We start from the raw sequence: 24,324 nt of genomic DNA on the forward strand, positions 1-24,324 counted from the left end.
TTCAGAAGTCCGTTCCGAAATCATCATGATGCCCTGTGGTTAAGGTCTGGTTAGGTTTAGGCACAAAAACCACTTGGTTAGGGTCAGGAAAAGATCATGGTGTGGGTTAAAATGAAAAAGAAAGTGACAAACACATAAGTCGTGAGCCTGCTTCGCCTCAAGCCTTTCCCAGCTGACCCAGAGCCGGTCGTTGCACACCATCAAGGCAGAAATACGCCCGCTGGGGACCGTCGGACTAATGGGATGTCGGACCAATGAGCTGTCGGACCAATGACATGGACCCATGTGAACCAGACATAATATGCATTGATGTGTGACAATGTTTAGCTTACCATCACATACATTTCGTAATTCTCTGCCTTGGTTTGTCTCTCTCTTCATGTATGCCAGCTAGCTAAAATTATGTTTGAATAAGGTTTGAATCTGATGCTAGGCAAGTGGGGCAAGAAAAAAAAACATTATCATGGGTTTGGAAATTATATTCATGAAAATGTGTGGAAACCCTGAATGTAAACACCTGCAGTAGCATGGAAGCTAGAAAATGTTTTTGGTGCCTGTGCCAGGTGAGCAACTCCACTGAAATGAAAAGGCGCCACCTTGGCATCCGGTGTTAAGTTGTTATTAAAACCTGTGTCGAAAACATACCACATTTTTCTGTCATTCAGAATCAAGGAGCAAGAGTTGACATTTTGTATAAACATTCAACAGTCACACAGACAGGGTTTCATAGAAGACGAAGCCAGAAGGCCAATTTCCTATCGTCTCTGTGGACCAGAGTGCACTGCAGTCAGTTATAAGAGACCTGGGCATTTTACGCTCTCCTGCTCCCACTGTCAAGTTATTTTCTGACCACCTGTGGATTGAAGGCGTCAAGTTCATTTGCCTTTTGTAGAGGTTATTGAAAAGCAAATGAAAGTGCTGTCTGAAGTATAAATAGATGAGGCAGTTTGAGAGGAAAAGGTCAGAAAAATCACTCAGTAACTCCTGGAAAACCCTGAATATTACTGTGTTTATCAAAATGAGAATATTCTTCTATTCATGTCATAAAATAGAATGTTTGCAAGAGACACTTCCCTAAATTGCTCATTTGCAATAACATTTGAAATGAGAACTGGTGCCAGAAAGTAAAGAGACGAACTGATGTTTCTTGCAGACTTCATGCTCTTATTTCTTTGCTGCCAGTATAATTTTTCTATTACCCACAGTGCGTCATTTCTGCTCTGCAATGCACCTTTGACAAACCTTTTATGGGACTTTAATTTGAAATGAAAACAAGGTTGTTGCGTGAAGAGAGAGATTGATTATGTAATCTAGAAATAAGGAGATTTTCTGTTAGAGGTCTCACATTTTGAGCTGTTATAAAGATGAGTGTTTGACGGTACACTGAACCAGCCAAGCACAGGAGATGATAGGATCCCGTGGGTGTTATGTATACACACACACACACACACACACACAGGTTATTACTCACTCTTTTCACCAACATTATTTAGGTTGTGCTCCCAGCAACGCCCAAATATGTGATACAGAAATCAATAAAGTCATCTGTGAGTAATATGTGCGGTTTGATTAGCTGGTAGTTTCAGGAAACATCGCAAAGTAAATATATTTTTCTTTTCTGTGGATACATTTCTTATGATTATCCTCATTCCTCAGCAATGCAGTGAGATGTCACTTAGGCCATCATATCTCTGACTGCGGGAATCTAAATTCTCTCTTTATATTGTAACACTTACTTATTATTATAATTTCAGGGTAATCTCCATTTCTGAGATCCCTAAAGTGTCCATTTCCCTGTCACTGTGCTGTTATAATTGTTATGGTTCATGCATTTAAAGTGGAAAAAGAAAAGTTTTTTGCTTTAACTTATGAAGTTTATGTTAATTGCACAATATAATGGCCATTAGAATAATGACACCATCGGCTGTAAGCCTCACTTTCACTGTGCAGTTTTGTCTGCCGCTGGGTACGATCTCCCAGGAAGACGAAGGCTCGATTTACAGCACAAAGGAAGTGTATCGACCACTGAGCAACCAAAGCAGAGGAAAGCTGGTTGGCACTTTTATGTTCCCCAAGGCAAACCGAACCAACCAGTCCTAGCCAGTCAGAGGGAGAGTAGGGCTCGTCATGCCCTCAACATCCTGGAATAAAGAACTTCCCAGAGTGGGAACATGCAGGGCTGAAAAATTAAGCCAACACAGAAGTGCCAAAAAGCTCCAGAAGCCAGTCAATCCCCAGAGACCCCCATGTTGAAATGCCCAAGCTTACAGCAGATGAATTTTGGCAACTGCTGGGGTTTGGACACAGTTGTCTCCCTGTCCTTTATCACCCAAACTGGTCTGCAGTCTATTGCAATCCATTTTTGAGGGATCTAGTTAGTGAGTCACAGGTAGACTTACTCAGCTTGCGTCTGAACGCCTGGTCGAGTGTGGCTTGACGAGGTTGACTGCTAGTGCTAGCATCAGAGTCTGTGCTAGCTTGGATCTCAGGGTTCGCTGCTAAATGCTTTGTGTTGAGGTGATATTTCAGGCTTGAAGTACCCAGATGGTACGGAAATTCCTTACTGCAGAAATTGCAGAGAACTGTGCTCCTATCAGCAGTTCCATCTGGGCGTTTTTTTTAATGTAAATGTTCCATTCATGGAGCTAAGCAGCGTAATTTTGTCTGCCTCCATCATGTGACAAAGCCACTGTGACCTTCAATGACACACCAGATCAACGGGCAACATGGAACGCAATTAATCAGCGTTGATTTTTAATGATTTTAACATAGGTGTCTGTGGGGATTGATTCGCCTCTGGAGCCAGCCTCAAGTGGCCATTCAAGGAACTGCAGTTTTTGGCACTTCAGCTCTGGCTTAATTTTTCAACCTGTGACAAACTGTCTACAAGGCATCTTGCCCAAATATAGTCACCTTGTGTCCTTTCTGGCTCCAAAAATCCAAAATGCTAAACTTGATGGTACAAAACACAAGTTCACAAACCAATGGGTGATGTCACGTTAGCTATGTCCATTTTTTTTATACAGTCTGCGGTTTTCCTCGGTAGCTATCAGTAGCTATCCTCAGTCACCAGAGAGAATCAGTGTTAGTTCTTTGAAGTTACTGCCCACAGTTGTGAAAATGGCAGGTGGTGGAACAACCCAAGTACCTGTGGAAAACAAAATACAGTGTTTCCTGTGTTTGTGGTTGCTAGGCTCTTTCGAAAAACACGAAGCAATCTGGTTGTCTTTGCATCAGTGGGGCCAACATTAATGCTGCCTTCAAATGAAATTCGTAAGCTTCGTGGTTACGACATGGGGAGTAGTGTAAAGAATAGGCTTGGCATCCAAATGCTTAAGTCATTAGCGCACCAGTGCTAAGCAGTGGCAACATGGACGCCACTGTTGGCATCTAGAAGTAAACGAGGCTAACAACTTAGCGCACTAGAGAGCAGGTCATGTATGCAGGAAATGCAAAGGCATAATGACAGAGGGAAAAGATGAGGAACATCAACATCTTCTTCAGAGATATTGTAAAATTACAAAAACAAAAATCATCTGAACGACTCAAATTACAAAATATTAACTTACCATCCACTGAAAAATGACCGTCCATGGACTCCACTGTTTCTGAAAACGTCAGTCAACACATCACAACTCGTGAACTTGGAACTCTGAGACAGTTTTTACTGAAGAGGTTGTGGATAGCACAACAAAGAGGTGTTCATATGCCCTCTTATCATGAACAAAGTAAACAGGACTCCATTTAGGAGTGGGGGAGTTGTCTGTTTCTATTTTAAGGGCCGTTGTTTGGATGGAGATAAAAGCACCAGATAACTAATTAGTTCTGTTTCTTTAATGATGCAGCATTTAGATGAAGCAAAGTTTGGTTCAATACAAACACAATTATGACTGTATTTGCTCCTCTCGTCATTAATCTTCTCTTCCCCACATCAGGACTTGGTCAGCGCTCTGAAATCAGAGCTCGGTGGGCTGTTTGAGAGTCTGATCGTGGCCCTGATGACCCCATCTACCTTATACGATGCTTCCCAACTGCACAAGGCTCTCAAGGTAACTGATGACTCTCTCCTCAGATGCTCCACTTTTTTTTTTTGCAGATCGCAGATCATATATGCAAATGAGTGGAAACCCTCAGACGATACAGTTTATTCGATAGTATTAGTGCACAGATGTTCCAACATCTGACGCCGAAACACTCCACTGAGCATTAAACCTTTTTCACGACGCTCACTCCAACTTGTCATAGCAGGAAAGCAGTGACGACGGCTCACTTCTATTTAAGCTTTGCCAGTAGATCAGCATGCACAATAACAGAGGCCCTGGCACCGGCTCACATAAATGGAACTCAGCCATTACTGATGTTATCAGTTTCACATGTGATCGACAAGGTAAAATGTCTGCCATGAGAAAAGCCTGGTTGATGTTGATTTGGTATTAAAAGATGTCAGAATGGTTTATAGTCATGCACAGTAAAACTACAGTAGCTTACTCAGTAGTTTAAAGTGTCATAGATGTATGGATGTAAAATTTTAAGGTACTTGTACTGAAGTATGTCCATTGTATGCAACTTAATACTTCTGTTCCACTTAATTTCAGAGAGATATATTTTACTATTTACTCCAGTGCATGTATTTGATGCTTACAAGTACTGTTTACTTTGAATGTAGAACAAGATCAGGTCAAAACCTAGTACATGACTGGACTGTATATGAAATAGTAGAGGGCTTTTAATTTGAAACATGGGCTTTTAATTTGAAACAGGAAGCAGCAGCAACAGCAATGGCCCTGTTGTTATGGTTCAGCCCCAAAAAATCATGTAAATATGTGATGAGTTAAAGAATAATAGCCATAGCCTGTTTTTTAAAAAGCCTGAGAAGTTTGTGACTGTTAATAGTATAAGGGTTAGAACATACATGACCGTGATTAAAATCATTAAACTGGATAAAATGGGTGAGTGGTAAGAGGTTGTTCATATTACATTGCTTACTTTATTCTTAGTCCATTAATTTAAGATGTAAAAGTGTTTCTGTGCTCTACAAGATGGTCTAAGCTAAGATCCTGAGACCGATTGTTTCTGTCTCCGCCCACATACCAGAGTAACTGGCGTTTTTTTTTCTCACTAGAGTAACGTTTTCATTAAGGGAGCCTCACCTCACTCTTGTGATTCTTATTACCTGTTTCTCAGGTATGTTGTTGTTGTTAAAGAGAGTTAAACATGACTGTAATTACTCGCTAACATTTCAAGAGTTTCCCAGAGAATTTGTGTGACATTTTGAGTAAACTGTGGAATGTAGTAACCTGTGTAAGTGAGGTCCCCGCTTTGTAGCTCAGACCGACCCATAGCCAGGCCGAGTGTTAGCGCCATTTTGTGTAAATTGTGACCTAACATGTACACATATTGTGGTGTATTTTGCACTTTTTCATGGCAGAAGGGAGCTGCTTTCTCTAGAGCTGTATTCACAAATCATTTAACACAACCTTCTCCTCTTCAGCTCCAGTCGGTGATGAAAATGATATGGAGCAGAACTATACTGCTAATCTAGCCAGATGAATTAAAATATGTAAAATACTCTTCATATTGATGAACATTAAAATGCTCTTAAATGTATTAGTTGGCGATAAAAGCAGAATGATACCTGAGCCTCTACCAGGGGTCTGGGAGTTTGAGGGTTCAGTATCTTAGCTGTTTCTAAGACTGCACCTCTGGAGTCACTCTCCCAGTTTGTGGGTCACAGCCCCCAGTGCTCCCATAACTGCTGGCACCACTGTTGCCTTTACTCCCCACATCTTTTCTAGCTCCTCTTTCAGCCCTTGGTATTTTTCGAGCTTCTTGTGTTCCTTTGTCGTGATGTTGCTGTCGCTTGGGATTGCTACATTTTGGATATATAAAATCTATATACACTATACACCTTTCAATTATACAGATACTCTGTGTCCTTACAATGAGTGTTTTTCCCATGCTCTCGTTCTTAAGAGGCTTCTTATTATGGTGGCTGATGCAAAAATGGCCTTATTTAGATCCAGTGTTTGGTTTGTCCGTTCTGGGCTAATGTAGAAACATGGCGGTGCAATATGGACGATCTTGGTAGATGAGGACCCGCTCCCTATGTAAATATAAACAGCTCATTCCAAGGTAATAATGACATAATCCTTATTTAGTCTTAATTTTTGGTGATTATACACAAAAGAAAACAAACTTTTTATATGATATTTTATTTCTGTCATGTAAGATATCCCCTTACATCCTACACACTGGATCTTTAAATAGCCCACACTAGACACAAGGGTTTCAAGGTAACCGATGACAGTCTCCTCAGATGCTCCACTTCTTTTTGCAGACTGCAGGTCCTTTATGCAAATGAGTGGAAACCCTCAGACGATACAGCTTTTTCAGTGGTGTTAATGCACAGATGTTCCAACATCTGACGTTGAAACGCTCTACTGAGCATTAGGCCTTTTTACACAGCACTCACTTCAATTTGTCATAGCAGGAAAACAGTGAAACCTCTAGTTAACCAACCAGCTAGCTAAACCTCCACAAATCAATCAATTTAATATTATTATAATAATACCTATATTTTAATGTCATTAGTTTACTGTATAGTTTATTCTCACAGCTCTAATCAAGCCTGTCTCCAGCAGCAGGTTGTGGCTGCTTTTAGCTAAAAAGCTCTGATAAACCTGCTCTACGGCAACAAAATTAGCACCCAGCTGACGAACAAAATGGAGCATTTAGCAGCTAAATAGCCAGATATTTTTGTTCAGAAGTTGTCGTAGACCAAACCAGAGTTAAAATGAGGTTAAGTATTTGACTTTCTCAGGTGTCCAGAAATGTGACTCTAACCTCTTGAGACCTGAACTTTTGTTTGGTTTGTATTTATAATTTCTCCGAGCTATTTGAGATCAGTAGGACCCGATATGTAAATAAAAAAACTCAGCATTGTCAACGATGATAAAGTCCCAGTGTCTTCAAACGAGTACTTCCTAATTAACAGTGCCTTAGCTTGTTACTGTTGCTAAAATTGGTCAAATTTGTTGCCATATCAAACTATAAACATTATTAATCATAAATAATCAAGTTTCAACCATCAGGTTTTGGACCTTGTCCACATTTGTGTCAGGATCAGCTGCAGACTGACTTGGCAGAGATGGCTGCCATCTTGTTTTAGATGGATTAGTGTATTGTGCTCCTACTACCACTAGATGGCACAAAAAGTGTCCACGAACGAGGACAACAGGTCTAAGTTAAGTAAAATAAAGTACAAGGGTCAGTTAAACCCAAGATGTGACGTCCTCAAATGAGGACACAAGGTCTCAGGAGGCTAATGTTGCTCTGTGTCTGCTGGATGTGTAAGTAGGCAGGATGTTTGCTAACATGCTAGCCATCACAACCTTATAGTTTCAGGTTTATATGTTGAGTTGTAACTACATGTTGTGAAGTTGTCTCAGATCAATAAGCAAATAAAACAGTTTATATTCTGATGATTTCATCATTTTGGAAAAGATAAAACAATTATTAACATCTCCACCAGATGTAAGGGTCGTGCATTTGGTCATGTGTTCATGCGTGTGTCTCACAAACTACTGGACAAATCAGCCTAATATTTTGTATGTACATATATGACTGTATGCTGAAGGGCCTCTCATGTTTGTGGAGATTCACAGTTGTTGGAAAACCTGTTTTATTGACTGTTTAATATCTTCACTGACTCCTCACTCCTCTTAACTGTCCAGCAGAGGCCACAATTCCTTAACACAGTACACTGCAAAAGCCTAGAGTGAGGGGCATGTCTGGAAATCTTCTCAAAAAAACATGAAGCCTTGGGCTGAAGACACACCAAGCAGTGTTGGCCTGCGGCGAGCTGCCATGCAATGTCTATGCAATGCTGCTGCCATGTGATTTTGCGGTGAAGTGTGGTCAAACTTAAAGTTGGGGGTAGTTGAACTTTTAGCTGCGTGTTGCAGGCAGCGAAAACCCACAGCCAGTCCTGTAACTCCTGTGACATGTTGACCTATGTTACACAGATTTTCTTTTCGCCTGAGACACAGCCTGGCTTTATGCCAGAAATCTGTTCATTTTAATCCAAACCATGATTTTTTCCCCAAAACTTAACCAGAAAATCTCTTTATGGCAGAAAGCCCTGTTGGCAAACTCCTCCAAACAACATGGCGATCTGCTCTGACGGCTGCAGACAGAACATGGCCGCCTGGCAGAGATCTGCACTCTTCTAGTTTTATTAGCACTGAACAGCTACAGCTTGTCATTAGGTGTTGATAGCATGAACCTGAAAAAGACGGTTATAATTGTTGAAAATTCAGAATAACGGCAAAGACAAAGACAACAAAATTTGATGCACAAAAGATCCATTGTATTAATCTGACAGGTATGAAGCTGTGTGGGGTTGACATGGCAGGTTTGTTTTGTTTTTTTGCGTTGTCAGAAAATTGCCATTAATTGTGAACTGCTCGAGGTCGAATCGTCTTTTTGTAATAACTGCTTAAAAATAGACATTTTTGTTTTGTTTCCTGTTTGTGTGTTTGTTGTTGTTGATCCAAACAAGAGTGACTCACTGAACATTTACAGCACTATGCTGAAAAGTATTTTGTGTTTGTAGAATGAAACAAGCCAGCAGTGCAGTGTACAGTTTCTGCAGCCAAAATCAGGTTGAAATTTGCATAAGGAAAAACCAGCTGGAGCCATATTACCATGTGCACCAAGCATTCAGTTCCTCAGAATGAGAATCATCTTTAGTCGCCAAGTATGTGTTCTTGCATTGCTCTCAGGTACTTACACAGAAATAGACATAACAGCCAGAAACAGGGACAACAAAATTTGACGAATTAAGGTAAAGAGCAGACAGGAGGTCTGTCATGTTGAAAGGTTTATTAGCAGATAGCCGGGGGTCCAACACAAAACATACAACACACTTCATTACAATGGACACAATCACAACATAAAACATACATACAACCATAGCTCTCATTTACTGACCCACGCCCACATCATCCCCATAAGCCCACAATACCTGCACATAAGGAAAGAGATATGCCACAATAATAATAAGGAAGCCATGACCATCAGAAACAGTAACATGATGTTTTAATGAAGGATGATACGTTTTTAAAGAGGAGCAGTGAGTTAACTGTTCTTCTGTTGATGGGCAAATTATTCCAGTCAGGGGGAGCTTTGAATTTAAAGGTGCGTCTGGCAATTTCTTTGTTAGCTTTGGGAACTAACACGTAGGGTTGTTGAGTGTCTAAGTGAGTATGAGGATATATATGGTGTCAGATATTGTTTTAAATAAGATGGATGATTAAAGTGGATACATTTGAAAATGCACTGGAGCCAGTGGTAGTGTCTTTGAAAGCACGGTCTCACTCCGAAGAAAAAAGGCGTCCTTTAACATCAGCGTGATATGTGGAGACAAGGCGGGGGGACAGGGGCGAAAGTTAAGGCAGCAAAAATCCGACTGGGACGGGCTGGAGAGATGATGGATGGGTCCAACAAACCTCGACTTTCACCTGAGAGAGCGGTGTTCATGTCCCGTAAGACTCTAAGCCCAACCACGTTATTTTTTCCTAAACCTAACCACTGCCTATTGTTGCCTAAACCTAATCATGTGTGTTTGTTGTTTAAGGATAAAAAACATCAAGTCGCAGTGTTTTACTGATGTAGTGCATTTACTGAAGCACTTTTGCTCCATAATGAAAATAATTTCCCACATGGCGTCATTTTCTCTGTGCTTCAAAGTGTATCCAAGGTCAGAGGTTGAGGCTGGTTTTTATTAGAGCTGCTCTTTAGGGATATAAACCTGTCTTATAGTTTCTTTGGGACGTTTCGCGTGACCCGTTTTGTCTTTGGTTCCCAGTGTAGGTTGTAACAGAACAGTGTTGTGTATTACAGCTCTAATGTGGCTTTAATCAATAAAGACGTCACACTAAAGAAAACGTAAAACAAGAGAGCACATATATAATGTATTGGTGCTAGAGGCTGATCTATTACCCAATTTATTTTATAGTTATATTAAGTATTAATGCTCCAGGTATTGTATTCTTTGAGGTATCTTATAGTTACCACCTGCTGCTTTTTATGTCACACTATTTGAAGGAAAGAAAATAGATTTTAGTAAAACTCCTGAACCCTCTAAGTTTTTTTTTTTGGTGTTCATTATTCTTTCATCACATTTTCTTTTGTATTACCGCTGCGAATGAAACGTTCAATCAAAGTGAAGGCAAAGCATTCAGGACTTGGCCTCGACATTCCCATCACACCTACCGCTCCATTTGTTTGGCACGTCAGACATTTTTTCGCCAGAGGGTTAATTAGAGCAAAGAGAGGAAAATTTGCTTTAAAGACTGGACCTCCAATCTGAACTCTCTCGTCAACTGAGGTCGTTCATTGTCTAATTACAGACCCGTCACAGTGTTGTGCTGACAAATTACACTTATTTTCTTCAACTGTTTTTTGTAGACATTTTCGCAGCTTTTGTTTATTGTAATCACAAAAATTGCTCTTTTTATTGACCGTAAGACGGGATAAATTGAGAATGCATAAATCCATGGTGTCTCATATTGACTTTGGTTCCCAGGGTGCTGGGACTGATGACGACGTGCTGATTGAGATCCTGGCCTCCAGGACCGGTGAGCAGATTAAAGACATTGTCAAAGCATACAAGAAAGGTGAGTTACTCAGCTCAGTTCAGAGAGGTACAAAAGCAGGTAAACATGTTTGCTGTTATTGGTGAGTTAGACTCTTTGTATCTGTGTAATGTGACCAAGTGTTTAAAGAGGGACTTAACATCAATTGAAGATCTTGTTTTTACCAACCTCCAATGGTTTAACTTTTCACCTTGATGCGGTGATGTATAAATGTACCCCAAGCAAACACTTAAAAGGTGCAGGGTGCCTAGCAAATGATTCAGATTGCTACCTTGAACTACTCCTGTGTTCAAAGAAGAACTCACATTTGCTATTGGCTATATGCCCTCAAAAATACAAACCCATCTCCATCATGATTTTCTTTTTTTTCTCGCTTTTCTTTTTTCGTAAAATAATCAGTAGCAATCTATAACAAACTACAAAAAATACACAAAAAGCATATATTTGCCCTCAACAGCCTAAATCAATATTATTGCCCAGTGTCAGCTGGGATAGGCTCCAGTCCCCCCACAACCCCTAACAGGATAAGCTGTTAGTGGCAGAACCTTTGTGTCTGGACGATATTACAGACAGTAATTAAGTATTTAAGACAGTATTAAGGAGGTGACTTGTCCTCAGCTTTAAAGATGTTGTATGTAACTCTGGAGAAACATAGCTGAATGTTGAGTTTCATTCCCAGGTCATTGAATACCAGTGATTTTCAGCTGGTGGATACGTCCAACTACTGAGCCAAAGCATCGGTATTTGACGACATGGAAATGAGACTTTTAAGGCCTTTGCACACTCAGTCCGTTAATTGTCTGATGCTTTTTTAAATTCGTCATCCAAAACAAAATCGTTGAGCACAGACACCTTGCACACTGATTCTGATGCGTTTTATTGTTCTAGTCCTCCTTTGCCTCTCTCCACTGGAGTTACCTATCCGACTGTCATTTGAGACCAAGTTTCATTCAGGGGGGAAATTTATTGTTTTACAGGATCAAAATAACTACCTGAGCTATGAAGTGGATACACTTTTATAAAAGCTTGACACAATTTATAATGTTTTTTTCTGTATTATAGTATCTATAATGTTTTGTCCAGTGAGCAGAAGGTGTAGAAGACTAATTTCCCTGGTGCACTATGTCTGTTTACAGTCTTTGGTGTCCCACTGTAACATGGAGGACCTCTGTCATTAGTGTAATGAATACTGTACTTCTCGTAAGATGTGTGTCACTGTTACAATGTTTTTCACATATCAGCATCAAATTGCATCGAACCACAGTGGAAAATAGTGTGTGACAACAAAGGCACCGAGGGCCAAAGGGAAAAAGGACAGTTTATTTGATCTGGACAAAAGACAAGGCCACGCTGTCCGTTAGCCGCCTAATCAAATCTCTCCTGTCGGAGATCCTCCTGCAGGACAAAGGACGGCCCACTAAGGTCGATTGCAACCACAAGTGACTGTTGTGAGCGGCAAGTGTAAACAATCTTTTGCCCCTCTTCTCCTCTTTCTTCCAGAGTTCAGCAGTAAGCTGGAGAAGGATATCTGCGGTGACACCTCAGGGCACTATCAGAAGCTGCTGGTGATCCTCGTGCAGGTAGAGGGAGAGAGTGGCTGCTGGAGAGACTTGTGTTTCCTGATAATGAGAGCCACTGTTGATGCCATTACACAGTCATGAGGGGTTTAGGTGTGGGCTTGGGGAGGGGAGCAGGGATGATTGCACAGCAACACAGTTGGTGTCGCAAATGTGTTTTGGTCTACAGCATGAAATGTAATATTCATGCTTATGGGCAGACAATGTGATCTTCAGGGATTACCTGGGTTGAGAGAGGCTCTGAGCTCACTGTCTTTCCATCCACACTGACCTGATTTTTCTCTTCGTTTGTCCATCTGCCTGTCTGTCTCCCCCCATTGCTCGTCATCTGTCCGGCTGTGAAGGGGAGCAGGGAGGAGGGAGTAGATGAGGAGAAGATCGAGAAAGACGCAAAGGTGAGAAGCAAGAACATGAGAAAACATGTCTTGTGTTGATGTCTGAAAATTTCTACCACTCTCAACAACACTTTGTTTATTTGACATCATAAGGTACTTGTTACTGTGCAGATTCAGAGTAAGAGTTCAAAAATATAATCAACAAATAAAATATGATATATTATTAAAAGATAAGTGAGAGGAAATAACTCTCCACACCAGCAGACAGCAGGTGTTTGTAATTGTCATTCAAAATGGGAAACTGGAAGACTTGACGCTAGTTAGCCAGTTAGCACATCAACAACTCAATCCAGTGCTGAAAGAACAGAGGATATTTACTGTGCACCAGTGAACAATAACAAACCATCACAAAACGTTTCTGCTAAAGACAAATAATCTTACTGTATGTAACAAGTTTGTTTTGGTCTCAGTCCTTTTTTTTCTAGCTGTTTGTTTACTTTCCTCACTTCAGTTTTTCTTCTTGTGTGCTGAGCTGAACTGCCAATCAGAGTTATTTCATTTCCTGACGCGTTCCTACATCACTGTCGCCGATTCAACATGCTGAATAACCCAAAAAAAAGCTGACATGGTGCTCGAAGCACAAAAAAATACATTTGAAAAACTCAACAGCAATGTCTCTTTCCAGAAATCACGACCTGGTTATGTGACAGCTCAAGATGTTAACATTAATGGCGTCCTTCTCGGCTGAGCTAGCTCAGTTGTGCTAGGTGAGGTAACAGTAGATGCACGCTTTCTTCTGCAGGTGTAGTTTGATAGAAAAAAATAGTTCCTACATGAAACTGCTCACAACAAGGTCTGTGGATCATCTTAGGTAAAGGGGGCATAATTTCTGGAAAGAGACATTGATGTCGAGTTTTTCAAATGTATTTTTATTTTAGTTCCATCATATTGGAGAGAAGTCAGACATCTCTAAGGCTAATGTCTCCAACACTCGGCAACTCACCAAAAGTTTTTTACTTTTATACTTAAGTAAAGGACTTGAACTTGTGACTTTAACTTGTAACAGAGTATTTTACACTGTTGTATTCTCATCTGAGTACTTCTTCCACCACTGCTGGTGTCTCTGCTGGTTGCCTGGCAACTGTTCCCAGTTGAGAAATAGTCCGTCACATAACCCCCCCATTTAAAAGAATGAGCTGGTGGCGCAAATGTAAAAAAAAAATGTAACCTTGAGACCCTTTGAAACAACTGTGGTTTCACTGTTTACAATTAAAAGAAATTAATGTGATAAAAGTTCAGTGGTAATAAATTCAACATAAAGTAGTTTTAAAAAATAACAGCAAAAGTCCTGTGGATGGTTTCTGTGGTACAGAGCATATTTCACCTAATTATTTTTTAAATGTCAGGATGTTAAAGATGTGATCATATTTGTGAGCAGTGGAGCTAAAGGCCAAGAAAGAACAGTCAATAAGATAAGTTAATTAAAGGATATTAACCTTTGGGAATGGAACATCTTGTTTCCTGTAGATAACTAATGATAATTGATACTGAGCTGTGAATTGGGATCTAATAATGATAAAGTGATCCTACATGTATCTGAATGTACAATTGTCAAGATACGTCCTGCGTGACTTGTGACAACATTTCTACCGAAGTGTTAAACTGTTCTCTTATAAACAGTAGTGGAACATTCTCAGATCCTTTACTTAAAGGTATGCTATGGAGGAATTTACAGCTGTTTGTAAACTGTATCACGAGCGACACTAAGGTTGAGGCCAATGCTGCATTAGCTGTTGCATTTTCTCGGTACCATGTCCATGATTTTCATGCTACTACCTGGTCGCTGCATTTGAATAAAGTTCCAACTTCACCTGCGTGCTGTGCTCAGGACTGTCCTAAACACAGCAACATAAGAAGAAAACTAGAATTTCTGCCTTGTGGTTGTATGCCTCCGTCAACATGTTAAGTTGCAGTTGCAATTTACATCCATGTCTGTGCTAACATGGATACTTCACGCACTGAAGATCTATACAATTAGCACAGTTTCAAGGTGGACACCCAAGATTAGAGTCATCAGTTCAGTGTCTGACCAAATGTCTCCCCTTCTGTTCCTGAGTTATGATGTTGAATAATGGCCAGAAAAATGTTTTTGCAGAACATTATAGTGTCAAACTGAAGTTGACCTTTGACCTTTTGGTTATTAAACATCATCACTTCAACATTTTATCCTGTTAGACATTTATGTGAAATGTTGTCATAATTAGCGTATGAATTCTTGAGTTATGGCCAAAACAAAAACATGTTTCGTGAGCACACATTTACCTTGACTTTCGACCACCAAACTTTAATCAGTTCATTCGTTAGTCCAAGCTGACATTTGTGCCAAATTTGTTCAAATTCCGTTAAGGCCTTCTTGAGATATTGTGATCACGATGTGGGATGGACGCAAGTTCACAGTGACCTTGACCTTTGACCACCAAATTCTAATCAGTTCAGCCTTGAGTCCAAGAGGATGTTTGTGCCACATTTGAAGAAATTCCCTAAAGATGTTCTGGAGACACTGCGTTCACTGTAATTTGACGGAGAAGGTCACATTGTCCTTGACCTTTGATCACCAAATGCTAATCAAATCATCCTTGACTCACAGTGGATGTTTGTGCCGCATTTGAAGAAATTCCCGCAAGGTCTTATTAAAATATCACCTTCACAAGAATGAGATCACAGTGACTTTGACCTTGACCACCAAAAGCTAATCATCATCATTCATTTTTGATTCTGAGTGGACATTTGTGCCACATTTGAAGAAACTCCTTCAAGATGTTCTTGAGATAACGCGTTCACAAGAATGGGATGTACGAGCGGATGACTTGACAACGTAATGCCTCCGGCTGCAGCTTTCGCCAGCGCAGAGGGCAATCAAATACACCGCCACACACCTAGTGGGTCATTAGTGATGATTGTATTTGTTTGAGTCTGCACATCGGTTTTTAGGAAAATCTTGCATAGTATACCTTTAAATAAAAGTAAAAAAAATACCACAGTCTTAAAGTACCACAAAAAGACTACAAATAGGTAGTACAAGAATTATTAGCAAAATATAATTCAAGCATCAAAAGTAGGACTCATGACAGATTGTAAATTTATCATTTGAGCGAATTAAAGCTTCATCACCTGAACAACAGGAGAGAAAAAACTTCCACAGAGCTGCAGGTGAAAGGACCTGAAATACAGAATTTCTCTCTAATAACAAAGACAAATGGAGACAAACAAAAGTTTCCTGTGTTGTTTTGGCTCAGTACAAGGTCCTACATCAGTGCTGTCAGTCCTGCTCTGCCTCTGTGTTCAAATAAGTCACGTCTACACAAGGTTTGCTCTGTGTGAGTGTGTGTGAGTGTGACAAGTCCAAGTGTGTTTGCTATTACAGGACTTGTATGCTGCTGGTGAGGGCAAGTTTGGCACAGATGAGGAAAAATTCATCACAATTCTTGGCAACAGGAGCGCAGAGCATCTCAGAAAGGGTGAGTTTGTTTGTGCCAGCTTATTTAAATGTTATCATGTGTAATTTGTCAGTCACCTGCTGAAGAGAGGAATATCAAAAGCTGCAACAGCATAGCTATGTTCTTTATTTTAACTAAATGATTAGGATGGCATTTAAAGGCTCACTTTCTGTTTAAGGAAATGTTCAACTCCAACAACTTTGTACATCCTGGAATTCAGTACATTTCTTTTACATGAAAGGGGAAAAAAGTAGTTGTTGTCCAAAGTTAACAACACAAAACTTGCCAAGAAAAGTGAGAGCACCAGAGTTTGTAGAGTTTATTAAAGTGTGATAAACAACAACCATGAGCTCGGCGGCAGTCTTGAGGGCAAAAATGTCTGGCTGCAACAGAGGCTTGTTTAAGCTGGTTAGTGAGTCAGACTGAACACACAACTCACTAAAAAATTTAAGTAGCTGGACTCGAGCAGGGAGAAACAGGGCAGTTGATGGGTTAGATGAAGCTAAAGTGAAAGGGAACGTGATCGCAGACAAGAGTCGGCAACGAGTGGCTGATAGAAGAACTTCATATTAATTTACTGTCCTCCTGAATCAACAAGTCCGCATAAAACTTAACAACAAAATTTATTTTTCTAGTGTCTTCTAGAAGTACCTGTAACACCTCTGATCTGGCATCTGTGTGGCTACGATTATGCAACTCAAACCATGATAATATACTTCATTCATATTGTTTCTTTCAAAGCAAAGTTATAACGCGTTAGGGGTGGCTGAGGCTCAGGAGGTAGAGTGGGTAGTCCACTGATCAGAAGATCAGTGGTTCAGTCCGCGGCTCTTATAGTTGGAGTATCCTCGGGCAACGTACTGAACCCTAAACTGCCCCCGATAGCTTAGCTGTCGGTGTGTGAGTGCATGTGAATTTTTAAAAGATGTATGAGTGGTCAGAAGACTAGAAAGACTAGAAAGGCGCGATACAAATACTGTTAACCATTTATCAACATGCTTTACAATTCAATATAATTCAGTTCAATTCAATAGAACTTTATCTATCCCAAAGGAAATTCATGTGCCAGAGAATGCATCAAATTACAGTAACAGTGAGTACAGTAATCACAATTTAACATTCACAACCAGAGCAACCAGTGGGTTTCCCGGGTCAGGGTCACTCTCTGGGCCCAGTTTTAAAAACAATATAGTATAAAATATCTGGACAAATATACAAGATAAAAAGCGTTCTCAAGGAGCAAAAGCAAAACCAGTGCCTAAAAGAGTAACAACAGGAGTACAGTAAGTTCAGGAGTTACTAAAAATGAACTAAAATGGTGGAAAAAACAGACTGTGCCTGATAATGAATGTTATATTGAACATGATAAAACAATGGGAAGTAGTATTGCACATGATATTGAAGAATAATATTGCACAAGATATTGAAAAGTTGTAAAGTGCATCATAATAAGTAATAGTGCCCCTAGTGTAGGTGAATATTGCTGTCAGTGTCTGTAGTTTCAACTCCCTACAGAAGGGGGAGGAGTTATACAGATGAATGGCCACAGGCAGATAATACCATGGGAGAAACTGAATAAAAGAAATACTTACTATGCAACTTATTATGTAACAGGTATGTTCAAACTTTATGTTTCTTTATGTGTCAAGTTTATGCTGTGACAACGCTGTGGTTCACGTGTTTAGTTTGAAGCCCAAAAACCACCTGGTTTTGTTAGGAAAAGATCATATTTAGGCTTAAAATACCCGTTTTTGTCGCAACAAGCACAGCTGGAAATGTCCCTAAATCTTGTTAAACAAGACTAGGTCAAAACAGTGGTGGCTGCTGGTCTTTCAAACAGGGGAAGCTCACTTTAAGTTTATATCATAAAATTTGTCATATTGTAGGGAGGCAGTAACTTACAAAAGGAACATTTAATTGAAGCTGTTTTTCAACCACACTCATGCCATAGAACCACAGCAAAACACACCTCAGAGATTTTCAGATGGGTTTAAACACCTGAACTGTACTGGACAAATGGTGAAAATTAGCTTTATCGGTTGTGGAAATAAGGAACTCCGGGCGGCACTCACAAATATCTGCATGAGACTGAGCTCGAAATGCGACGATGCCGGTGTGTATTTCCAAAGCACTGTCAATCACAAAGGGGTTCAGCCTTTTAGACAATTCCTCCAATTATCATGCGTACACCGAGTGTCCTCTCCCGCCTACCGCTCCATTAGGTCCCAGGGAAGCTGAGCCTCCCTGGAAGTGATGATTTTGTCGCATTTATCCAATGAGCGTTTCGCTTTGCTGCATGAAAAAAACCTGCTCAGCGCTGTCTCATAGGAATGCTTGGAGGCTCTGCATCCACCGTGCTGACATGAGAATGTATGACAGGGAGGTCACGTTTGAAAACTGGTGATAAACAGCTGATGTTTGAACAGCATAGTCATGATGTTAAACGCATCCTAGCGCACGTTTAATGCAATGTAAATTCTTATTTTAATGTAAATTCAATGGTGCATATTTGACCATTTCTTCTATGAAATTTTGGGGGAAGTTCAGCCTGCCTTGTTGTCTCAGAGCAATCGCCCCTGGTCAAAACCTAGTACATATGAAATGTACAAATGTAACATATTTGGTTTGCAGAAACAATGCCATTTTCTTCTGGGGACTGGGCTGTGGAACAGTAAAATAAACCAAAGACGACATATTTAAAAAAAACAAAACATTGGGCTAACATATATGAAAGGCTTTTTTTAAAGAGTTTCCTGTGATAGTTAAGTGAAACTAATATTGGCCAATGGTATGAGATGGGATGTAATAGTCTCTCGTTTGCTGATCCAATCATCCAACCTGACCTCCTCTTTGAAATAATTTACCACAGTATAACCACATCATGATACTGCTGCCTTTGTTACTTAGAGAAAAGACCGACTCCTCTCCCGACCACAGGATGTTGCTTGTCAGGAAAACATGAACAAAGCCTGTTGAGACTGCTGAAACAAACAACCTCCATCTCTTTTGCATTCCCTTCAACAACTCTCCTGCCAGTCACTTGGTCATGAAGCATACATCTCACGGTGGTTCAGGAACATGGCGATGACCTCAATTTACTGTGATGTCCCGTCCCTGGGTCTAAATTCAGGGGAGCTTATATAAAGTAAGGTGGGATGGCATGTTTGAGACATTAATAGGTCACTGCAATAAGCCCCATATACACATGCTTGTTTTATTCATCCATTCATTATATGGGACACTTGTGGTGAAGACACTTTAGATTAAGTTGTGGCAGCAACATCCAAACAACTCAAAATTCACTCGTAGTTCATTTCGGTTTACACTAAAGCTGTTTAATATGTGTCTAATCATCAAACGGTTAAATGAAAATGTGATGATTTTTCTTTTGAGTGATTATGATAAGGCAGATGCTGTCAGCACCCAGGTGTTCACGACCAACAGTGCTGTTTACACCCACGTGTAAATTCCTGGGCGTCCAAGCAACATTGAAAAATGACATCAACATGAACAAGTCTGTTCAGCTATTAAGCTAAAGTTTATGTACACAGTGTGCATTCAGCAGGTTTATACCTCCTAACTGAAATAATAAATCAGTTAAGTCTAAAATTATTCAGCCAGCACTGACTGACACAGGCCTCAAACCCCAGTCTTCTGTGTAAAAGTCATGGGCTTCACCTACAGCCCCACTCATCTTACTCTCTCCATGGACACTCTTGATACTACATCACCTGACTTTCTGGCAGCACCTTTTTCTCATAAATTTACCACTTAAATCCCAGAGAACATCCAAGATTGACTAGTCCTAGCCCTAACCATGACATTTTTGCCGTATCACCCTCTGACCCCAGCACTACAACGTGATTAGTAATGGGAAATCACGGCATGCAGTGAGATTGATAACAAGTGGGGGTGTAAATGGCTGAAGAGCTGCAGTGTGACTCTTCTCAACTGGGTGTACTCTGTTCTAATAGAGTGGATTCAGTACAATACTGTAGATTACTGAATATAAAATACAATGCAAAAAAACAGTAAAAAAAAAACAGTAAAAAATTAGGGGTGGGCGCTGTGCTGCTGCCAGAGGAGCCGCTGACTGAGTTCCCTCTGAGCAGTAAGTCACTAAAAGAGTCTGAGAAGTCCGGGGCTGTTCATAAAACATTCAGGACGCCACAGTTTATTCCACACTGCTGAAGCTGCTCCTCTTTCTGGAACCACCGAGTCGGTAATAATTTCGCTTTCAGCCATGCTTGTTGTTGCCGTGGGTAACAGTATGACGTCAACATGTCGACAAGTCGAAATATTTCCCTTATCTCTATGAATTTTTTCGTATGATATCAAAAATTAGTCTTATCATGAGATGATATGTCACACCCCTTATAAAAATCATGTAGACAATAAAAAATTTAAAAACTACACATTCAAAAAGTCATATTCTTTTTTTATGTTTTGTGGTTGTTTTGTTCCCTGCAGTGTTTGATGCCTACAAGAAGATCTCTGGCTCTGATATCGAGGAGAGCGTCAAAGGAGAGACCACTGGAAATCTGGAGAACTTACTGGTGGCCATTGGTAAGGCATGAGATTTATTAGGATGATACTTTAGTGAGACTCTCTCTGTTTTTTTCTCTGAAATACATGTTATAAAGGAGAAGATAACACTTGGCAGCAGAAATTGGTGCCAGTACAATGACGAAATATTAACATGGCAGAAATTCAATTTCACACTGAACCCTGACTTTGCCTTTTTGCTCCACAGTGAAATGTGTCAGGAGTGTCCCCGAGTTTTTCGCTGAAGGCCTGTACAGATCTATGAGGGTAGGTGTCATCGTCCCACAGTATCACACTGTTCTTCATATCCGATAAATGTGCTTTTCTCCAAGGCTTAAAGGGACAGTTCACTCCAAATCAAAAATACATATTTTTCTCTTACCTGTAGTGCTATTTATTAATCTAGATTGTTTCGGTGCGAGTTGCTTAGTGCTGAAGATATCGGCTGTAAAGATGTCTGCCTTCTCTCCAATATAATATAACTAGATGACACTCAGCTTGTGGTGCTCAAAGTGCCAATAAAATGCATCTGAAAAACTCAACAGCAATGTCTCTTACCAGAAATCATGACCGGGTTACTCAAGATAATCCACAGACTTTGTTGTAGGCAGTTTCTTGTAAGAACTATTTTCTTTCTGCCGAACTACATCTGCTAACCATATCACAGTGCAGAAGGAAGCATTCATCTACTGATGGACAAGAGGCTAGTGACCCTATTTTGGTTATCACAACCTTAGTTTAAAGTATTTGACGTGTACTTTGATGTTTTACTTTGGTCCGTGCCCCATCTGTTAACACTGAGGGGGCAGGGTCTATGACATATACTGCAGCCAGCCACCAGGGGGCGATCAAGATGTTGTGGCTTCAATTTTGGGGAGCTGTAATGTTGCCCATCTTTATATACAGTCTGTGGTTGACTGTGATTCATTACTGCACACGTCTCAAGAAAATTTCATGAGTCTACAAATTGATTTTTATATCATACAGAAATGAAGCTAACGGCTGCCTGGAATGGCCGTAAAAATACAACCACAAATTTGAATCTGTACAGCATGCATTAAAAAGTCATTATCAAATATGTAAAGTATATGATTTTTCAGTGAGGCTAAAACCTTTGAAATCACTGCAATGCTCCTTAAATAAGTATTCGCTGAAATTAAAGCTGGTTGAGTTTTGGAAGTGCAGATTTTCAAGTTGCAACATCTCCTTAATAAATTAAACTAATCACCTGTCTTACAGTAGTGCTGTATGAAATATGTCTGAAGTTATGTCCACGGGTCTGAGGGATAGAAGTAACTGCAGCACCTGAGAGAAGTGAAAAGGAAGATGCTTGACACTTTTGTGGACTATAAAGCTGTGAGAAAATGTAATTTCATAGATTGTTAACCCCAGCCGCTGATTTACTTCCATGTTTAGCGTGCTGGAACTGATGACGACACCCTGATGAGAATAATGGTGTCGAGGAGCGAGGTGGACATGTTGGACATCAGAGCCAGCTTCAAAAAGAAGTATGGAGCGTCTCTTTACACCACCATCCAGGTACCGCTCACTCAGACAAACCACTCAGTGTTTCCGTTTCTTCATGACAAATGCTAGATATAACCCTCCAGAAGAAAATGAATGTATTGATGTAAGACATGATGTCATTCTTGTCATCGTTTTGCCCCACTGATGCTCTAAAACATGCTCATCTATCCTGCTGCACCAGCTGGGTGTATTACGTTCATGCTGCTTACACGCCATTCATGTCGGTGCCGTGATGGGGTGGAGATTAGTGATTTACTTTAAATGCCTTGTTCAGCGTGATGAGACTGAGATGATGCATCTCTGCTTTTCACTCGAGCCGAAGTGAATTAATCTATTCTCCCGGGGCCAGATGTTCCTGCAGTGAGAGTTATTTCCATCCTCCTGCAGCAATGGCCAATACTGAATGGATAAATTAGACATTATGAAATAACCTTTAATATATATCATTTAACATATATCTTTTACAGTTTTTTATTGCAATTATTACTGCAAATTGCTTCTTTTATCAAAAGTATTCATATTTCATAGTGGTATTTTTCCCAGTGACACTATTTCATATCACTTTTTATGACTTTTCATGCTAATAAACGACTCTCACAGCCGATATTTTGACCCGTCAGTCACAGGTGTAACTAATAACTTTAATTATGGCTGCTCTCTGGTTATATTGCACTTCCATGGTGTGTGTATTGTGTGTGATGGCTAACTGTCATGGCTTACTGGCTCTTTGAAATGAGCCTGAGCCATAATTAATGTTATTAGTTTCACCTGTGCTCTTCCTGCTGTGACGACGCCGTGTTCTTGTTCATATAGGAGGTGCAATAATTACAAGTGTCTGACTTGTGAGTAGCATTTACATAAATTACAAAGCCACTACAGTGCTTGAAAGAGCGATTTCAGCCTAAGTGTGTCATTTAAGGTATTTAACCCATATTTATTATGGATTTACTGAACAGGTTTAAGTGTCAATGCTGCCTCGACTTTGCATCCCTCATGATGTGAGCGCAGCATGAAACAAAATGTCTGCTTTGAAAACAGGCTGAACCCAGATGTCCACCATCTGAAGTTGCAGACTGAGCCCTCGCTGGCTTCAGTCATACGTACTGCGACGTGATCATTGTCATCACATACAATTTGTGAGGGCAGAGACTGTTATCTGCTTATAGACAGTATTCAAATCTGTTTCACTTGTTGCCGTCGAAACGTTCAAGCCACAGCTACAGTCATGAACAAGGTGATCGCTGCTGTCATTTAGGCTCTTTGTGTGACTGAACAAAATTATACTCATACATTTCTCTATAATACAGAGGCTACACACATTGAAATACAGGACTGGACTACGACTAAATGAATTGGGTATTACTCATGTAAGAGGATCTTTTGTTGTTTGTGGGCCAGTTTTCTTAGCCTGTATATTTGGCAATTCTCCACAGACATCAGGTAGCGCTAGCCAGCAAGTTCTGTTGGCTTGTTTTAGATAATTGAGGAAGATTATGTGATCAGTGCATTCAGAAATACTCATTCCCAGTGTCAGAGCACACTCCGGCACAAATTGACCTATGGCTAAGCCACGCCTCCCTCCACTCACTCTGACAAACTATCAACATTCAGTGCCCGGTGCTATGGCAGGTGTCACAGTACACGGCATTTCACAGGAGGCAATTGATGATTTTTGGGGACATAACGATCAGATGTCATTGAGAAGTAACCAAAAGGGCCTAAACTACGCATTGGACAGATATATTAATCATTTTATTGTTGAGAAGGTCGATGAAAAGCTTAAATTACAAGCCAAAATTTACAGGTTACTGTGTACGCTTGTGAACCGCATCTCGTTGCCAACAAGTTAAAGTGCCACTGAAGTTAAGGTTTTTGGCTCAGAATATGAGAAAAGGATAACGGCCTTTTTACCATCTTTACCAAGAGTGTTTCTCCGTTAGTTTGGTGCTACAGTATTTACACTGAATCATTCAGCATAACGTTTGACAACCTTTGTTATCTCTGCCATTACAGATAAATTAATGAAGCTAAGTTGAAGTTTGACCATTTTTAAACTTCAAATCTCCGAAAAAGCTCATAAAACTGAACAAAACTGACTTTCTGTAATGCATTTCAATGAACGTCCAGGCAGAGAATGTCCGAGTGTGTGGGAATGGCTATACGCACTGTGATTGGCTCATCGTGT

General features: G+C 40.2%; 1 protein-coding gene across 1 annotated transcript in view; it reads left to right on the forward strand.

Moving 5' to 3' along the window:
- Positions 1 to 24,324, forward strand: part of anxa5a (annexin A5a) — a 48,591-nt gene that overhangs the window by 18,437 nt on the left and 5,830 nt on the right. The window contains exons 5-12 of the mRNA XM_049585750.1: positions 3,936 to 4,049; positions 10,589 to 10,679; positions 12,159 to 12,238; positions 12,580 to 12,630; positions 15,995 to 16,088; positions 20,538 to 20,633; positions 20,821 to 20,879; positions 22,029 to 22,151. Coding sequence (XP_049441707.1) covers positions 3,936 to 4,049; positions 10,589 to 10,679; positions 12,159 to 12,238; positions 12,580 to 12,630; positions 15,995 to 16,088; positions 20,538 to 20,633; positions 20,821 to 20,879; positions 22,029 to 22,151 — 708 coding nt within the window. The remainder of the gene's footprint in view (positions 1 to 3,935; positions 4,050 to 10,588; positions 10,680 to 12,158; positions 12,239 to 12,579; positions 12,631 to 15,994; positions 16,089 to 20,537; positions 20,634 to 20,820; positions 20,880 to 22,028; positions 22,152 to 24,324) is intronic.

The sequence above is a fragment of the Epinephelus fuscoguttatus genome, linkage group LG9 (genome assembly GCF_011397635.1).
Source record: "Epinephelus fuscoguttatus linkage group LG9, E.fuscoguttatus.final_Chr_v1".
In the NCBI taxonomy this organism is placed as follows: Eukaryota; Metazoa; Chordata; class Actinopteri; order Perciformes; family Serranidae; genus Epinephelus; species Epinephelus fuscoguttatus.